Consider the following 18,305-nt stretch of genomic DNA (forward strand, 5'->3'; position numbering starts at 1 on the left):
ACAACCAACCTCAGCTGTTAAGAAGGGAGTTTGTAGTCTATGTAGGACTAATGGATAAGAAAATAAAAGCAGGTTGCTGCTACTTAATCACTCAGTTGTGTCTGACTCTCTGTGGCCCCATGGACTGTAGTCCACCAGGCTCCCCTGTCCATGGAATTCTCCAGAAAAGAATACTGGAGCAGGTTGCCATTTCCTACTCCAGGGTGTCTTCCTGACCCAGAGATCAAACACACGTCTCTTGTGTCTCCTTCATTGGCAAGTGAATTCTTTACCACTGAGCCATCTGGGAAGCCCCAGTAGCAAGTTAGACAGTCATGAGTTGCTTAGGGTGCTTTAGCCCAGGGCTAGGTACAGGGGGTGGCTGCATGTATAAGGAGTGTTCACTCTATGGGAACACCGAAACATCACTGGAAGTAGAATGGTATGTAGATATGTTATTAATACATAGGATTCCTCTGGGGATAGTACCATAACAGGTGGAAAGAGTTATTTTGATGACCTGATTGCAAGAGGGGTTGAAACCCCTTAGAACAGGTTTGAATGGGACACTTATTTGCTGCTCTGTCTAAGGTTGCTGGTGAAGTGAAAGTCACGGAGCTGGTTTTGCCCAGTTGGCTGCACGGATTGGAGCTGAACTCAGTTGCTCAAGGCAGTGGGGGCGGGGGGCATTGTTCTGCTTCCATCACTGTTCCTTTTATCTCCTCACTGTTCCTTTTATCTCCTTTCCTGCTCAGCACTCAGTCTCTCCTCTTGCTGAATTTAAGACTGTATTTTAAAAGATAGTGGTATACAGGTTATTAAGTTATCAGTATGATGATTGAGGAGCCCTTTTCTTCCTCTGTTGAATATTTATTATCTGCTTTGTCTGTGCCAGTCACCGTGATAGGTGCTTCAGAAACAGGTTTTGACATCACTTTCAAAACTATTTTTTAGGGAATGCCCTGGCAGTCCAGCGGTTAGGAATTGGCATTTTCACTGCCAGGGCCCAGGTTTAATCCCTGGTCAGGGAACTAAGATCTCATGAGTCTTGTGGCACAGCCAAAAAAAGTTTGTAAAAATTTTTTAAATTAAAACCATTGTTTTTTTTTAAATTTTTATATTGTCACTGCAGCTTAAACACAGAATAAGGATGAAGTGCTTAAGAGGATCAAGTCTTTATCAGCATCGATTCTCTTGACTGTCACTTTTAGTAAACGGAAGCTGCTCCCATTTCATTTCAGTGTGATTGTTGGCTTTGAGTTTTCTTCTTTCATCTTGCCTCTGTGGAGATCATGTCTGACCTCCTTCTCTGAGACTGGCTGGCCAGTGTCATTGGTGAGGTATTACAGCTCAAAGTGGCTTAGAGATCACTGGATTAAAACTGGCCTGTTTAACAGAGAGGAAAAGTAGAACCTTGAAATTGGTCCAAGTTGCACCGCTTGCCAATGGCAGGGCATGGGGAGAACCCAGTCATCTTCAGGCCTGACCTTCTGCATCACTACACAACCTCTCCCTAAGCATGATGTGTATATGCACGTGTGCATCTGTTTATTCATCCGTCAGCACATCCATCCATCCACTCATCCATCTCTCCATTAATTCATCCCTCCGTCTCTGTTTATTTCTTTTACTCAGCACATCCGTCCATCCATTCAACATCTCTCCATTAATTCATTCCTCCATCTTTTACTTTCTGTCTTCTTCCTCAGACTTCATATTCAGTTGGATATATGTGAATTCATTTTCAAGATAAAGACTCAAAACACAGGTCTCTAAACTGAAATGCAAAATTATTTCCTTTCTCTCCTGTAAATTTTATTTGTAACTAAATGTGCTTTTCTCGGGCTTCCCCAGTGGCTCAGTGGTAAAGAATCTGACTGCAATGCAGCAGATGTGAGTTCAATCCCTGGGTCGGGAAGATCCTCTGGAGGAGGGTATGACAACCCACTCCAGCATTCTTGCCTAGAGAATCCCACGGACAGAAGAGCCTGGTGTACTACAGTCCACGGGGTCACAAAGAGTCAGACATGACTGAGCATGTACACCACATGCATTTCTCAGAGACAGAAGTTATACAGAGACATGCTTTCACAGGTTTTCAACAGAAAAGTTTATGAGAGAATCAGGCTTAAAAATATAATTCGTTGTCTGTATTTCCACCCCAGAACTGCATGCTGCTCGGAGGACGGAAGAACACAGATGTCCCTCTGGAAGGATACTTGGTAACGCCAATACAAAGAATATGCAAATACCCTCTACTTTTGAAGGTACTTTATGTGTTTTCTTCATTGTTGCATTTCTCTTGTACCTGTATATTTTTGCTGATGATCTTTTTAAAAATAAAATTTTTCTTTTAAATGGTCTGACATTCTAAAGAAAAAACAAATACAGTTATTGGGAAAAAATAGCTATTTTGTCACTAATTTATATAGAGAGTAGGGAACAAATGTCTGGGAATAGAGACTTTTTGTGCTCTTCATAAAAAAAAAAAGAACTTGTTTGAGTTACCTTTAGTGTAAACACATTAGTTCCAAGATAAATCCCATTAAGTACATTATGACCAGTTTATATAGCACTTTATTTTGTCTGCAGTAAACCTGCTGTTGGTGAATTTTTTTTCCTTTCCTCAACCATTGTTGACTTCTTGATGCTAATAAAGTTAAGGCTAAGTTACATAATTTCAGAGCCTGGTTTTTCGGTCATTATTACAGGTAATGGAGTGGGTCACATGGGATAATAAATGATAGAACATGGAAAGACAGTTATAAGAAAACTCTGCCTCTGGAAGACAGGAAATGCCTATGATCATAGATCCATGGCCTCATTACAAATGATCAAAAGTTTTATTATGGAAAACACATTGTAATGTACTAAATATTGTTCATAATATAAGGATATTGAATAGATTAGAATAGCAGTTCTGGAAAGGAATTTTTTTGGAAATGTGGCATCTGAATAGTCAGTTGGGGGTAGTGGTTGAACATCTGAGTTCTGAGTTCAAGTCCTACGCCTTCTGCTTACTAGCTGCAAGAGTGAGATTGTAATCTAACCTTTTAAAGGCGTGGGTTTCATGTATGAAACAGAAATAATGATGATGATATGAAATTATAATAAATACCTAAAAGAATGTGTAAGTGCATGTATATCTATGTATACATATGTGTATATATGTATGTCTATGTATACATAGATATACGTACATATGTATTCATATACATAAAGGAGTACCTAATAATTGATTAAGCTATTTTATACAAATCATTTATTACTCATATGCATTTGATTCTGATTTATTTTAATATATTAACTACTTCTTAGTATCTAAATTAAAAAACAAACTCAGAAATGCTATGGATATACTAACTGGCATTCTTAATTGATTTACTTTTTGAGAAATAGATGTTATGAATTTGAACTAAAAATACATTTTTTCATTATAGATTTTGTCAGTTGCTTACATTAGATTTCAATGAAAATTTTCTTTGAAAAGGATTTCTTATTAAAAGAAAACAAGTGTAAATCACTTGGTTAGCTCGCATAGAGAGAAGCTAGCACAGGGATGTCCAGGTCTGTGGAACTGTGGCACCGTCTTCAGGGAGCAGACAGGGTTGATGCAGATGTGACTTCCATCTTTCTGGTAGTCCCTTCTTACCTCTGATTTGGTGACAAATTTGCATGCATTCTCACCACTCCTCTTATTCCTACTCCTGGTTTTGGAATCCCGAGGATTTGTTTTAAGAATCAGAAGGGATGGTGATATTAAAAGAAAGATATCAAGTCATGTGGTTGTTCTAAATCAACTCATTTCTGACCAAGGATGACCTCAGGTGGCCTCAGAGATAGGAACATGGACATATCCTTGCTTTAGGAAGAAAGGTCAATTCAGAGTATCTACAAGTCATGGAGAAATGACATCTTTTTGCTTTTTGAAAAATTATCTTCACAGATAAACAGGAAAAAACTACTTGTGCAGTATATATATTGGTATTGATATTTTTCAACTTTGTACCATCAACTGAAAAACTGAGCTGGTATTCTGTTTAATTTGGGATGGTTTTTATTTATTCATTAGAAAACATTAGGGGATTAGGCAGTGTTTTAAAGAAAAGATACCTTGGTCTTATTTGTAGAACTTGAAATTACTGGGTTGGCCAACCAGCACAGGGTTCATAGCCAGTAACTGACAGATTATTACTGGTCATTTCTTTTGCTGTCTCACAGTATCTAAATTCATGTCTCAACTCCAGAGATCTCACTTGGCACAGGCCCATGGGAGCCCCCAATTATAGCCTGTAGACTGCCTTCACCACTTCACATAATTTACAAGTAACTCTAAGACTTGAGGGTTTCTGGAGAAGCCTGCATCTCTCTTTTATGGATTTGTGATCCAGCATAACTTTTTAAACCTGACCTTGGCAGTGATGTAATGTGGATCCTTTTGGTGCTGGTTCTGTCAAACAGAGTGTGAATATTTTGAATGCAGGGTCAAAGTTGATGGCAGAATTTTCAACAATAAAGAACATCAAGAGAGCATAACAACTGCATATTTTCCCACTGTGTTAAGAATTTAGAAAATTCTCTTCAAGATTTGCCTCCGGATTTCTCTAATTGTGTTAGTTACATGATGATGGCAACTGTCGTAAGGAAACAAATGACTAATTAAAAAGCAATGTGGTCACAGCTGTCTAGACAGTGGGTGAAGATGTTTAATTTTGTGCTTCTAAATAAGACCTTTTATAAGATTAAAGATTACTCTAGTTCTAATATCCTGAATGAAAAAAAAAAAAAAGAAAAAGGAAAAAAGGAAAAAGCTATTGAAGGGTGTATAGAATTCATTGTAGAGAATAAACTGAGAGAGAAACAACCAAGTTGTTGGCAAAAACAGCATAAATTGCTCCTTTAATGATGGAGTATTGCAGAATTTATAAATTACTTGTTTTACTAGAATATAAGACATTTTAAAAATTTGCTTTATTTATGACACTTTTTTATAGTTTCTCAAAAAGTGTTAGAAAGTAAGGGACTTAAATTATTTTTTAAATTATAGGATATTTTCGTTTGATGGTTTACCATTCTTTTAAACACTAGGAAATGAAATCAACATATAAAGAAGTCCTCATTTTGGAGCTCAAGTCAAACATAAAAATTATACAAACTTATAAATCATATTAAAAAATTACATGCTGTAGGTGAGATATTTGATAGTTTGAAAGGAGACATCTAATTTAGTTTTTAAAAACAACATCATTTTAAGGGAAAATTTATAGTGACTGTGGTGTGTGCAGGTGGTGACACTCATTCAGTGTTTTTTTTGGGGTCTTGATCTTGGTGGAGTTTGTGATGTCACTTCTGAAAGTGGCTCTCACGATCCTTGCAGTTTTCGTTTCCTGGTCAGTCTGAACCTGCTGTCCCAGAAAGCTGAAGATCAAAGGGTGATTTGTGTTTTGTGTATAAACAGGAGTTGCTTAAGCGGACTCCAAGGAAACACAGTGACTATGCAGCACTCATGGAAGCTCTCCAAGCCATGAAAGCCGTCTGTTCCAACATCAACGAGGCCAAGAGACAGATGGAAAAGCTGGAAGTTTTAGAGGAGTGGCAGTCTCATATTGAAGGCTGGGAGGTACAGTCATCGGACTCAACAATTGATCTTAAAATAGTTTTGTTATGTCTTATGCTGTGCGTAGTATTACTGGCATTGGATGGAACCGAACCATAAATGGTCCTTTTTCTAGACAACGGTAGAGGGCTCTAACTATTTCCAAAAAGTGCTGTCATTATTCTTTTTAAATATCTTTAAAGGGGAAAGCCGATCACAATGGTGTATATCATAAACTTTGATAGCTCAGTGTTTGTGCAGTGTGATAATCTTTTCTCCAGTCTTAACTTCGGTTAGTTGTCCATAACCATAACCTGAGTCCTGGAGAGAGAAAGATTCCAAACCTGTGCTCTGATATTATTATTTTCAGACTCTAAACTAGGTATTTCATGGTGAATGTTATTCTAAGTCTATTTCATCTCTCTAAATTTGAATTTCTTCATTTCGAAGATGAAGGAGCTGGCTGTGACATGATTTTTAAGGTGCACTCAGATGAAAAATTTTATGGTTTCATGATTCACTAAAGAAAGATTTTTTGAAATGACAAAAAATCCAATGAAGAGTGATATTCAGAATCTGTAATATGTTTGCAACTGTAGTAATTTTGATTGTCAGTTCATGCAGTTGGAGCTCTGTATTACTTTGTGTGCTTAGTCGCTCAGTTGTGTCTGACTCTTTGTGACCTCATGGACTATAGCCCGCCAGGCTCCTCTGTTCATGGGATTTTCTGTGCAAGAATACTGGAGTGGATAACCATTCCTTTTTCTAGGGGATCTTTACTACCCAGGGATCAAACGTGGGTCTCCTGCATTGCAGATGGATTCTTTACCATCTGAACCACCAAGGAGAGCCCATATATTACTTTAGCACTGTAATAAACTGTAATAAACTGGGCTTTCCTGGTGGTTCAGTGGTAAGAATCTGCCTGCCAGTGTAAGAGACATAGGAGACGCAGGTTTGATCCCTGGTTTGGGAAGATCCCCTGGAGAAGGGAGTGACTACCCACTCCAGTATTCTTGCCTGGTGCATTCCATGGACAGAGGAGCCTGCTGGGCTACAGTCCCTGGGGTTGCAAAAGAGTTGCACACAACTTAGCAACTCAACAGCAACAACAAAAGAATAAACTAAATTTTTTTCTTTAAATTGACTTAATTTAGATGATCAAGAGCTTTCAACTAGGATAATTTCTTATTGTTATAAAGTAAGCAGTTGAGATAATATTTTTAAAGTGTAAGAAGATTTAAAATGTTCGCACACCAGTATTATCACACAAATCCAAGGGGGTTATTTTTATCTTTAGGGCTTTATAATTAACTAATTTGTTTTTTATCTTCAATTTGTTGGTTTCCATGTAGACCTAACCTATATCCTTTCAGATTTGCAAAGAAACCTCAAACACTGACCCCAGGGAATGCTCCTATTTGTCTATTCTCACCATGAATCTTTTAAAATGCTAACTGGGATCTGAATTCTCTTCTTCCTTGTCTATATTCTTTCATTTCAAGTATTCAGGGTCACTCTTATTTCAGCATGAATGCTACTTATTTCAATCAGTTTAAATGGTTGTGTATTTTACAGTTGATTCATGATAATTCTTTTCTTGAAAACAGTTGTCCTGCTGGGTTGAGAAAAATGGAGGAAAGTTTGCTTTGCCATTCTGTTGTCACTCACACATTGGAAGAAACACCAAACTTGCTTTAAACTGCAGGATTTGTCAGTGACTTCTGCCAGGACTTTGACCAAAATAAAACCTTCATAAGACTCTTTTCGGTTCTCTCGGGAAATGGAATCTGTCATAATTTTGTTTCTTCTTCCTGTGTATCCTAAAAATTGGAGCTCCTTCAGAAATGAGAGATTCCTTTAAAAGTGTTGCTATTTCTTGCACTGTTCAGGGTCAGTTAACTACTCAGAGGAATAAGGCTGTGTGGTCCATACTGTGTCCTTTGTAGCCTCAACAGTGGCTGTCCCAGCCTCACCCGCTTCGGTGGGCTTATAGTACTTGGAGTGGGAGAGACAAATGGAACCGGGGGACAGAGGAAACTGGTGGCAGCAAATCTGATGTGACCACAGTTCCAGGTACAGGGCAGAGAAGATGAGTGTCAGTTCCAAAGAGTGGCAAGATGAAGTCTCCTTGAGTCAGATTTGAAAATGATTGCCTAAGACACAGCCATCCAATGATTTGAGAGTTTTAGGACTTTAGAGGGAATGCTGTCTGGAGCAGGGCCCAGCCAGTTGGTTGGAAACTTGTAACAAGTACCTGATTGCACACCCCAGTTCACCACATTGAGAGCATGGGGGAAGCTTTACAGTATTCAGGCACTGTTCCTTCAGAGAAGTTAAAGAGAAACTGCGATCTGGTGAGACTCCAGAGGCACAGAAAACAAAGGGACACAGTCATGGAGGATGAATTCAGGCCCTGGTAAGGTAGTCGGAATGCTTAGGGCTTTCTTTGAGTTGCTAACAGGGATTTTTACTCAGCTTACAGACAGCTTTATGTATGTTCAGAGTGACTCTTATGGGGTTAAGACAAGACCAAGAACGGATGACTGATGGCATGACAGTTACAAAACAGTTCCTTCAAGAATTTTGTACATTAGGAGCCTTGAGCTAATGTTGAGTAACAGCTAATGTTGGACTATGAAGAAGGCTGAGCACTGAAGAATTGATGCTTTTGAACTGCGGTGCAGGAGAAGACTCTTGAGAGTCCCTTGGACTGCAAGGAGATCAAAGCAGTCAATCCTAAAGGAAATCAACCCTGACTATTCATTAGAAGGACTGATGCTGAAGGTGAAGCGCCAATACTTTGGCCACCTGATGCGAAGAGCCAACTCACTGGAAAGAGCCTGATACTGGGAGAGATTGAGGGCAGGAGGAGAAGGGGACGACAGAGAATGAGATGGTTGGAAGGCATCATTGACTTAATGGCCAGGAGTTTGTGCAAACTCTGGGAGAGTGAAGGACAGGGAAGCCTGGCATGCTGCAGTCCATGGGGTCGCAAAGAGTTGGGTACAACTGAACGACTGAACAGCAACAGCAGCAGCTATCTGAGTCTTTCCAGGAGCTCCTGCAAACCATGCAGACTATCTTAGAGATGACACTGTTGCTGCAGTAACCAAAATTATCTTCAATGGAATCTTAATCTGGTATAACATAGTATGCATTATTTCTACTTTCGGTTGATTATTGTTATATTTCAAGTAGATCCCTTAAATATTCAGGGTCTTATTTCCCCATTCATCATATGAAGGGCATTAAAATCTCAGGTGTAACTTGTCTCTCTAGTGTTTTGTATCATTAAATTGTCATTACATTCTTTTATGTTGAATTTAAGTAAACAAACAATGGAGATGTATTGTTCTCAAGTCATATGACATAATAAAAAACCTGGCTTTTGAGCAGATTTGGTTTCCAGTCTGGACTCTAACCTTTAGTTTGTGGATAAAGCACCAGATCTCTTCAACATACAGTTTGGGTTATTACAGGGGTCAATGAAATAAGTGAAAAGAACTTTGAACACTGTAAAATGTTCTGCAGATGAGAGGTAATATTTTAAAGCTTTGGTTTAGTCGTTAGATTTTACCCTTAAGAAATCCCCTTCATTTGTCTAATCTATGCACCTGACTACTGAAAGGGTTATCTTACTTAAGTTATATGGCCCCAGGCAACAGAAATGAAAGGAAACTTAATTTAAAAGATATTAAATAGTTCGTGAGATAAATAGAAGAGCTTCCCTCTCAGGCTTGAAAGGCTGTCTAGTCAGTTGAAGCTCTTTGACAGTCTCATTAGTTCCCTAGCTAGAATGGGTTGTTTGTTGTTCAGTCGCTCAGTTGTGTCTCTCTGCGACCCCATGGACTGCAGGACACCAGACTTCTCTGTCCTTCACCATCTGCCAGAGTTTGCTCAAACTCATGTCCACTGAAGCAGTGATGCCATTTAGCCACCCCATCATGTGTTGCCCCATTTTCTTGCCCTCAGTCTTTCCCAGTATCAGGGATAAGTTCTAATAATTTTTCCATTCTTAATGTTGCTTCATTCAAGATATAAGATCAAAATCCAAGATTCAAATAATCTTACTTGGGTAAATTTGCTCAAGGGAGGGCAAGGGCCCTTAATTGTCCATCAGCCAACTTCCTTTTGGGGAGAAACTGATATTCCATTGTAGGCAATCTTCGTCTCTTTTAACAGTTTACTGAAGTACTATAACCCCCATTACACAGATTTTTAAACATAAGGACTATATAGCTTAAATGTTAGTCACTGAGTCATGTCTGACTCTTTGGACCCCATGGGCTGTAGCCCACCAGGCTCCTTTGTCCATGGGATTCTCCAGGCAAGAATACTGGAGTGGGTTGCCATGCCCTCCTCTAGGGGGATATTCCCTATCCAGGGATCAAACCCACATGTCTTATGTCTCCTGTATTGCTGGCAGGTTCTTTACCACTAGCGCCATGCAGGAAGCCCAAAATAACATTGGTGGTTTAGTTGCTGTCGTGTCCGACTCTTGCGACCCCATAGACGGTGGCCTGCCAGGCTCCTCTGTCCATGGGATTCTCCAGGCAAGAATACTGGAGTGGGTTGCTAGTTCCTTCTCCAGGGGATCTTCCCAACCCAGGGATGGAACTGGGGTCTCCTGCATTACAGGTAGATTCTTTACCAAGTGAGTTATGAGGAAATCCCCAAAATAACGTTATGCAGATTTAAATGAATATTCAGTGATGATGAACCGTAGCACAGGTGTAACTGTGACCATGGGACATACGGTAAACTCCTCTTCTGTCCTGGGCTCTGGGAAGCAGTTGGAACTACTGCTCACCTAGAGGTCTCATAGAGCAGGCCCTGTACTCATCTTCATCCCCATGTCACCAGAATTGCTGTTCTATGCACTTGAGTGCCTGAGCTCAGGCTTCCAAAGTGGTGTGACTTCAAGTGTTAACAAAACACCACAATGCATCAGAATCTACTGAATGGTCCGGGACTTACCAGATGTACTCTCTCTGGGGATAGTGCCAGGGGACCTAGAAGTGTTCATAGCCCCATCGGGTGTGTCTTCTTAACTCTGAAATTTGAGCAGCATTGTCCTAGGTGCTTTGCTCTTTTCTGACGGTCTGCCTCGCTTGTTTTATTGCTTCCACACTTTTTGTTTTCTAGCTCATTTGTTTGACACCCTCATTTTGATGGACTGTAGGGCTGATGAGTGTTTCCTGGCAAGCTGATGCTTTTAACCATATCCTATTTCATTTCTGTAGCTTGGCTTCTTTATCCCTAACCCTAGCATCTCTCTTGCCATTTCCAGATAATGAAAAAGAAATTGCACATCATTTTCAAACTATCATAAACCTCATTCATTTCAAAGATAAAGCTGTGAGTTTTTGTTTTTTCTGCTACAGAGAAAGGTAGATTATATTATTTAAGTTAGAGGAAAATATGACACAACATTAGTCAAAAACAGACATTTATTAAGTGTCTGCTTGCAGATCAGATGAATTTGAAGTGAGAGGAATATTGTGATTACACAAGAGTATATCTACACTTGGCCAAATGTTTTTCAGTATTTATAATACTCTATGTATCTGTGTTTCAAGAATTTTTAATGATTTTTATCCAACATTGTCGTGGAGATAATATACAGATTAAATCATAGTATGTCAAAGGCACAGTGGCCTTTTTTTCCCATCTAAAAGATGAATCTGATATAAAGAGAAGATATTCTTTTAGAATGAGGTTTTTAGACAAATCTGTATATTTTGACAAGGATTCTTTTAAGTGCATAAAGGTTTTCCTAGGAATTATTTAAATTATTCATGACAATATTTCATGTGATGATAGGAGGTTACCATGGTAGAAGATAGGAAAGGTGATACTGTACTAATTCCTAAATTCTGCTGTTAAATGTTAAAGACATATCACCTCAGTAATAAAACTGTCTTAATAGGATTTAGTAAAACGTGCATTATGTGTATGTTGTGAGATAAACTTTGTCTCTTTTGGTATATGTATATATTGTAAGATACTCTATGAAGCATAACAGGAATTCTAGAAACTGTGGGTGGTTGGGTTTGATGTTCTTACCCCCATACAACTTCATTCATTGATAATTAAGCAGATGCTGGAGAAGAAAATGGCACCCCACTCCAGTACTCTTGCCTGGAAAATCCCATGGACGGAGGAGCCTGGAAAGCCGCAGTCCATGGGGTTGCTGTGAGTCGGACACAACTGAGCAACTTCACTTTGACTTTTCACTTTCATGGATTGGAGAAGGAAATGGCAACCCACTCCAGTGTTCTTGCCTGGAGAATCCCAGGGATGGGGGAGCCTGGTAGGCTGCCATCTATGGGGTTGCACAGAGTTGGACACAACTGAAGTGACTTAGCAGTAGCAGCAGTAAGCAGATGCTTTGAGTCACTTATGGAAAGAAGTGTTGACTTCGAAGAGGTCAGTTCATCTTATTCTGATTTTTGATTGGGAGCTGATGGGAATTTATGGTGATGCCTTCAATATAATGCATATTAGTGAGAGGTTTGAGAGCTTGGCATGATGTCAGTCTGGATTAACTGAATCAAAAAGTCAAAATATTCAAGTATAGGGTAGAGGAGAAAGACCTAGGGGAACTTTGAATCAGATGTAACATGGGGTTACCATGCTGCTGCTGCTGCTGCTAAGTCGCTTCAGTCGTGTCTGACTCTGTGCGACCCCAGAGACAGCAGCCCACCAGGCTCCCCCATCCCTGGGATTCTCTAGGCAAGAACACTGGAGTGGGTTGCCATTTCCTTCTCCAATGCATGAAAGTGAAAAGTGAAAGTGAAGTCACTCAGTCGTGTCCAGCTCTAGCGGCCCCATGGACTGCAGCCTACCAGGCTCCTCCGTCCATGGGATTTTCCAGGCCAGAGTACTGGAGTGGGGTGCCATTGCCTTGTGCTGATAAAATCTTGTGCTTAGTTGCTCAGTCATGTCCAACTCTGCAACCCCATGGACTGTAGCCTGCTAGGCTCCTTTGTCCATGGGGATTCTCCAGGCAAAAATACTAGAGTGGGTTGCCATGCCCTCCTCCAGGGGAATCTTCCCAACCCAGGGATCGAACTCAGCTCTCCTGCATTGCAGGATTCTTTACCGTCTAAGCCACCAGGGAATGTGTTGTAGGGGACTGGAGAAATAACAATATCACTTCTATATTCTTAATTTGCCAGCTCAATCCAAATGGTTGATTCATTTTTGGAGGTGTTCATGTTATGGGAAACCCTGACAAGCTGGAGAAGGTCCAGAGGAGAAATAGGATCTTCTAGGTTTCTGAAGTCAATTCATATCATCAAAAGGCAATGGTGTAACAGAACTTGGAAGGCAGAAGGAACATCTTAGCTATGTTCAGATTTTGGTGGACCTTTCATGATGAAGGGGGCTTCCCAGATGCTGCCAGTGGTAAAGAATCCACCTGCCAATGCAAGAGACACAAGATTTATGGGTTCAGTCTCTGGATCAGGAAGATCCCCTGGAGTAGGAAGTGACAACCTATTCCAGTATTCTTGCCTGGAGAATCCCATGGAAGGAGGAGCCTGGCGGGCTAGAGTCCACGGGGTCGCAAAGAGTCAGACACGACTGAACGACTAACTCTTTCACTTTCAACACATTTCAGCCCAGTGCTTACAAACTCCCCTGAAATTCAGCTCACTGAGATCCTTTCTGATTATGTTTGGCTTTCCAAAGAAGTTACATTTACAAAGAGAGATTGTGTTGGCCTTACTCATGGGACCATTCAGAGTGTATGTCGGTTATCATCACAAGTAATAGATCCATTTTCTATTTTGCACAGTGGTCCCATGAGTTCTTCAGTGCTTGGACAGTATCTCCCCTGAGGCTGTATAAGAGGATGGATTATAGTTAGCTCAAATTCGCATTAAATTTTCCTTATATTTATTAATGAAGATAATCACCACAAACAAGTCAGAAAATGTATTGTTGGTATTTCATTCATTTAGGAATACATCTATAAATAAATACGTACATATTTAACCTGGGAAACTATTTGGAAGACTGGTTAATATGCACATTAGTATAATACTAATGTAACAGACTATATTTTTGCCTTGGCACTTATGGACTACTCTATGGAATAATCTAAAGTGAAGTGTTTTGCACCATTTATAAAATTGCTATTGATAAAGCCACTTTTCATAATGTTTCATAGGTCCCTTGTGCAATAATCAATGTGATGTTTCCTTTTTTAAATTTTAAATTTTAAATGTCATTCTAATTTTTTTTCTAAGGAAGAGATGTATTCACTATAAATTTGAAATCATTGCCACTGCAGTTGAGATTGATGTTTACATTTGATGACAGTTTTTGCTTAATTATCGCATTGCAAAATATATGAAATTGTGTGAATGTTTGACAGATCTCCATTTCTATCCATTTCTACCTTTATGACGAAGGGAGAGAGGGAAGTATTTCAAATGTAAAATGTGTTTGTAATATAGATACCCAGACTAACACAGTGACACTGTCTTAATTAACTTCTCTTTTGGGAAGTTTCTTATTATAGTTATATGAGTTATTTTAATTTAAAATTTTAATATTAATCAGGAAAATATTCATTGTTAATATGAAAATATGAAGTTAATATTGATGTTCTCAGTTTTAAATATCAAAAAAGACCAGACATATTTAAAACAGAAGTATTCTTACAAAGCAAACTTAACAGAGCTCTACTGAAAAGTTCCCCTTTTTTTTGTTCCAACTCAGTGACTCAACAAGTTAGTTATGCTAGTTTAGTTTGTAGAAACAAATAGACTACAACACTTATGACCTGCTAAATCACTTCAGTCATGTCCAGCTCTTTGTGACCTCTTGGACTATAGCCCACTGGGCTCCTCTGTCCATGGCATTCTCCAGGCAGTAATACTGGAGTGGGTTGCCATGTCCTCCACCATGGGATCTTCCTGACCCAGGGGTTGAACCAGTGTCTGCTGTGGCTCCTACATCACAGGCAGATTCTTTATTACTGAGACACTGGGGAAGCCCAATGGCTCAAAGTAGACATTTCTGGTCAGTTCACATGACACTCATGTGTGGGTTCTGCCCAGTGGGTAGTTTCCCTTTGTTGATGGTTCAGGGGCCCAGGCTCCTTCTCTCTTGTGCTTCCTCCTCTCAACCTCCCATGATTAGCACTTGTGTTAAGAATCCGTTTGTTGCTGATCATATGACCTTCATGGGCACTCAGTAAGGGTTTATTCAATGAATGAGCATGCCAGTGCATCTTTTAATAACTGTGGTGAAAGGTTTTATGGATGGTTGCTCTCTTTAAATAGATTTTTTTCCTTTTATTTCTTCTTTTGTCTTCCTTTCCATCCTAGAAGTTGGGACAGTTGGCCTTCTGTATTCCGGGTTCTGCATCCAGAATTTCAGCCAACTTCAGATTGAAACTATTTGGGGAAAAAAAAATTCCAGAAAGTTTCATAAAACAAAACTTGCACCAGCAACTATTAGATAGTATTTACATTATATTTATGACTATTTACGTGACATTTTGGCCGCCTGATGCGAAGACCCTGATGCTGGGAAAGATTGAAGGTGGAGGAGAAGGGGACGACAGAGGATGAGATGGTTGGATGGCATCACCAACTCAATGCACATGAGTTTGAATAAACTCCGGGTGTTGGGGATGGACAGGGAGGCCTGGCTGCTGGCTGCTGCAGTCCATAGGGTCAAAAAGAGTCAGACACTGAGCGACTGAACTGATGTAACATTTACACTGTATTGGCTCCCCTAGTGGCTCAGATGGTAAAGAATCTACCTGCAATGACTTGGATTCAATCCCTGAATGGGGAAGATCCCCTGGAGAAGGGAATGGCTGTCCACTCCAGTATTCTTGCCTGGATAATCAATGGACAGAGAAACCTGGTGGGCTACAGTCCACAGGGTTGCAGAGTCTGACCTGTCTGAGTGACTAACACTTTCACTTTACATTGTATTAGATTTTAGAAACAATCTTGAGATTAACATGTACGGGGGAGGTGTGTAGATTATATGCAAATACTATGCCATTTTATCTATGCCTCTTGAGTATCCTCAGATTTTGGTATCTTTGGGGGTTTTGGAACCATTCCCCCATGGATATGGAGGAACAATTTTATATAAATTAAGACCTGCTAAAAATGGACAATTACATGTACTTTCCATTTGTTCATAGAGCTCTTTTCCCAGACCAAGGAGAGGAGGAGGAGGAAAATGAATATTAGGAACATTCATGTCATGAGTTAGTTTGAAATGATCTCCTATTTTTAGAGAACAAAGATAACATTCATTATATATGCTGTGTAAAATATGTAAAAAAATTTTAAATATTATAAATATTTAATATTTTAAAAATATGTAAAATATTTAAAATTTTTTACATATTTTACACATATGTAAAATAACTAAAGAAGACATGGAATCTCTTAAGAGGAGCTGTACCTACTGATACTCACCTGGAGGAGACTGGGAGGGAAGGACACCTAAGCTCAGTATATTAATACTTAAACTATTTGAATTTTTATCCTGTTTGTATATTGCATCTTTAAATAAAAACAGGAGGAAAAAGACTGCGTGAAAGTTTCTGTTAAGTAATCAGACATTATTTTCTCCATTTTTCCTGATTTAGGGGTCCAACATTACTGATACCTGTACAGAAATGCTAATGTGTGGAGTCTTACTGAAAATTTCTTCTGGAAATATTCAAGAGCGGGTATTTTTTCTTTTTGACAACCTTTTGGTGTATTGCAAAAGAAAACACAGGTAAGAATGTAGACAGGTAATACTTTAAAAGCTGTTTATCCACTTCACAGATTCAACATTGTCTCTGTGCCCCCATGACCTCATCAGTAAACTTCCATGTATTCTCAGCCCTTTCTCCTTGCTACTTCAAGAAAGAGAACATGATCGGATTAGAGCCAGGAAATAATTAAATTATTGTCTCTCTATCTTAATGAGCTTTTTAAAAAATTCCTTTTTTACCACCTGTGAAAATGAACCTATTTATTTCTTGTAGTATGCTCTTCTCAATTTTTTGTGTTTAGCAGCAAGATTGGGATTAGTAGATGTGGGTTTCAGGAAAATCTAGAACAGGCTATTAATTCTACCTGTATGAAGCTCTTTAAAAATTAAAAGGTCATATGGACACCAAGAGGGGAAAGGGGTGGTGGGATGGATTGGGAAATTGGAATTGATACATATACACTATTGATATAAGTATAAAATAAATAACTAATATTTATTGATATAAATATAAAATAAATAACTAATGAAACTGACTGTTTAGCATGGGGAACTCTACTCAATGCTCTGTGGTGACCTAAATGGGAAGGAAATCCATAATGAGGGGATCTATGTATACATTTAATTGACACACTTGGTTGTACAGTAGAAACTAACACAACATTGTAAAACAGCTATACTCCAAGAAAAATATTTTAAAAATGCATATTCTCTGCCAGGCGTAATCTCAGAATCACATGAATTAATTATATAATATTCCCAATAAATTTATAAAATAGGTATTTTCACTATCATTGTTTTGTAGAGAACAAAAGGTTCTCACAGAGAGGTTAAGTAACTTTCCCATAAATAATAGTTATAGAAATGAATTTTGGACCCATTCAGTTCTAATTCAAAGCCCACTTTTATTGCAGATTGTGATAAAATGTGTGTGCCTCATGAAAGATGACAAAAATAAAAGGGGAACACTTTAAGATAAAGGGATGAATAAAAAAAATAGGTAATTCAAGTTGTTTAGGTGCAATTATTTTTTCCCCAACTTTAGTCAAGTATTATTGACAAAGTTATAAGATATTTAAAGTGTACAATGTGATGATTTAATATAATACCCATTGTGAAAGGATTCTCCCACTAAATTGACACATCTATCTAGGTCCGACTGAGCGACTGAACTGAACTGAACTGATCTAGGTTTGATTATTAAAGACATCTGTTTGAGAATCAGATCTTTTTTTTTATTAGAGTTGTTCCCATCCTTATATATATGACTGCCCTCAAGGTCAGAGCTTTTGCAAAATTAACTGTACAAATGATGTTACTATTCATGGTCTCATGGCTGTAACTGTTAAATAAATTAAATAATAGGGAAAGTTTTGTAAAATCAAAATCCTGCTGCTTGGCAAATAACCATAATGTATGTATGCTGCTGCTGCTACTAAGTCGCTTCAGTCGTGTCCGACTCTGTGCGACCCCAGAGACGGCAGCCCACCAGGCTCCCCCATCCCTGGGATTCTCCAGGCAAGAACACTGGAGTGGGTTGCCATTTCCTTCTCCAATGCATGAAAGTGAAAAGTGAAAGTGAAGTCGCTCAGTCGTGTCCTACTCTTAGCAACCCCATGGACTGTAGCCTACCAGGCTCCTCCGTCCATGGGATTTTCCAGGCAAGAGTACTGGAGTGGGGTGCCATTGCCTTCTCCGAATATATGTATAACATGGACCAAATACATATGAATGCAGAGGAGAGAAGGGGAGGGAGCTCTACATTAATGCACTTGACAACTTAACTTTTGCTTAGTGTGTATATGTAACATGATACATTAATAATTTCAGTATATATTATGAAACATATATTAATAATTTTAGTATATTCAGTTGTTAGCATACTTTTGTCAACAAGTCAAATTAAATAGTTCAGGTCAATTGAAGTCTCTTGGATGACTAAATGTTGCTTAATCTTCTTGAATTATTTCTTAAAATCTTTCCT

At 38.9% G+C, this 18,305-nt stretch overlaps 1 protein-coding gene across 2 annotated transcripts in view; it reads left to right on the forward strand.

Annotated features, from left to right (window-relative positions):
* The window catches only part of PREX2 (phosphatidylinositol-3,4,5-trisphosphate dependent Rac exchange factor 2), a 302,468-nt gene that overhangs the window by 81,890 nt on the left and 202,273 nt on the right, over positions 1-18,305 (forward strand). For both annotated transcript variants that reach the window (XM_027561133.1, XM_027561132.1), the window contains exons 5-7: positions 2,145-2,246; positions 5,438-5,599; positions 16,209-16,342. In XM_027561133.1, the coding sequence (XP_027416934.1) occupies positions 2,145-2,246; positions 5,438-5,599; positions 16,209-16,342 (398 nt within the window). The remainder of the gene's footprint in view (positions 1-2,144; positions 2,247-5,437; positions 5,600-16,208; positions 16,343-18,305) is intronic.

Source organism: Bos indicus x Bos taurus, chromosome 14, assembly GCF_003369695.1.
Source record: "Bos indicus x Bos taurus breed Angus x Brahman F1 hybrid chromosome 14, Bos_hybrid_MaternalHap_v2.0, whole genome shotgun sequence".
In the NCBI taxonomy this organism is placed as follows: domain Eukaryota; kingdom Metazoa; phylum Chordata; class Mammalia; order Artiodactyla; family Bovidae; genus Bos; species Bos indicus x Bos taurus.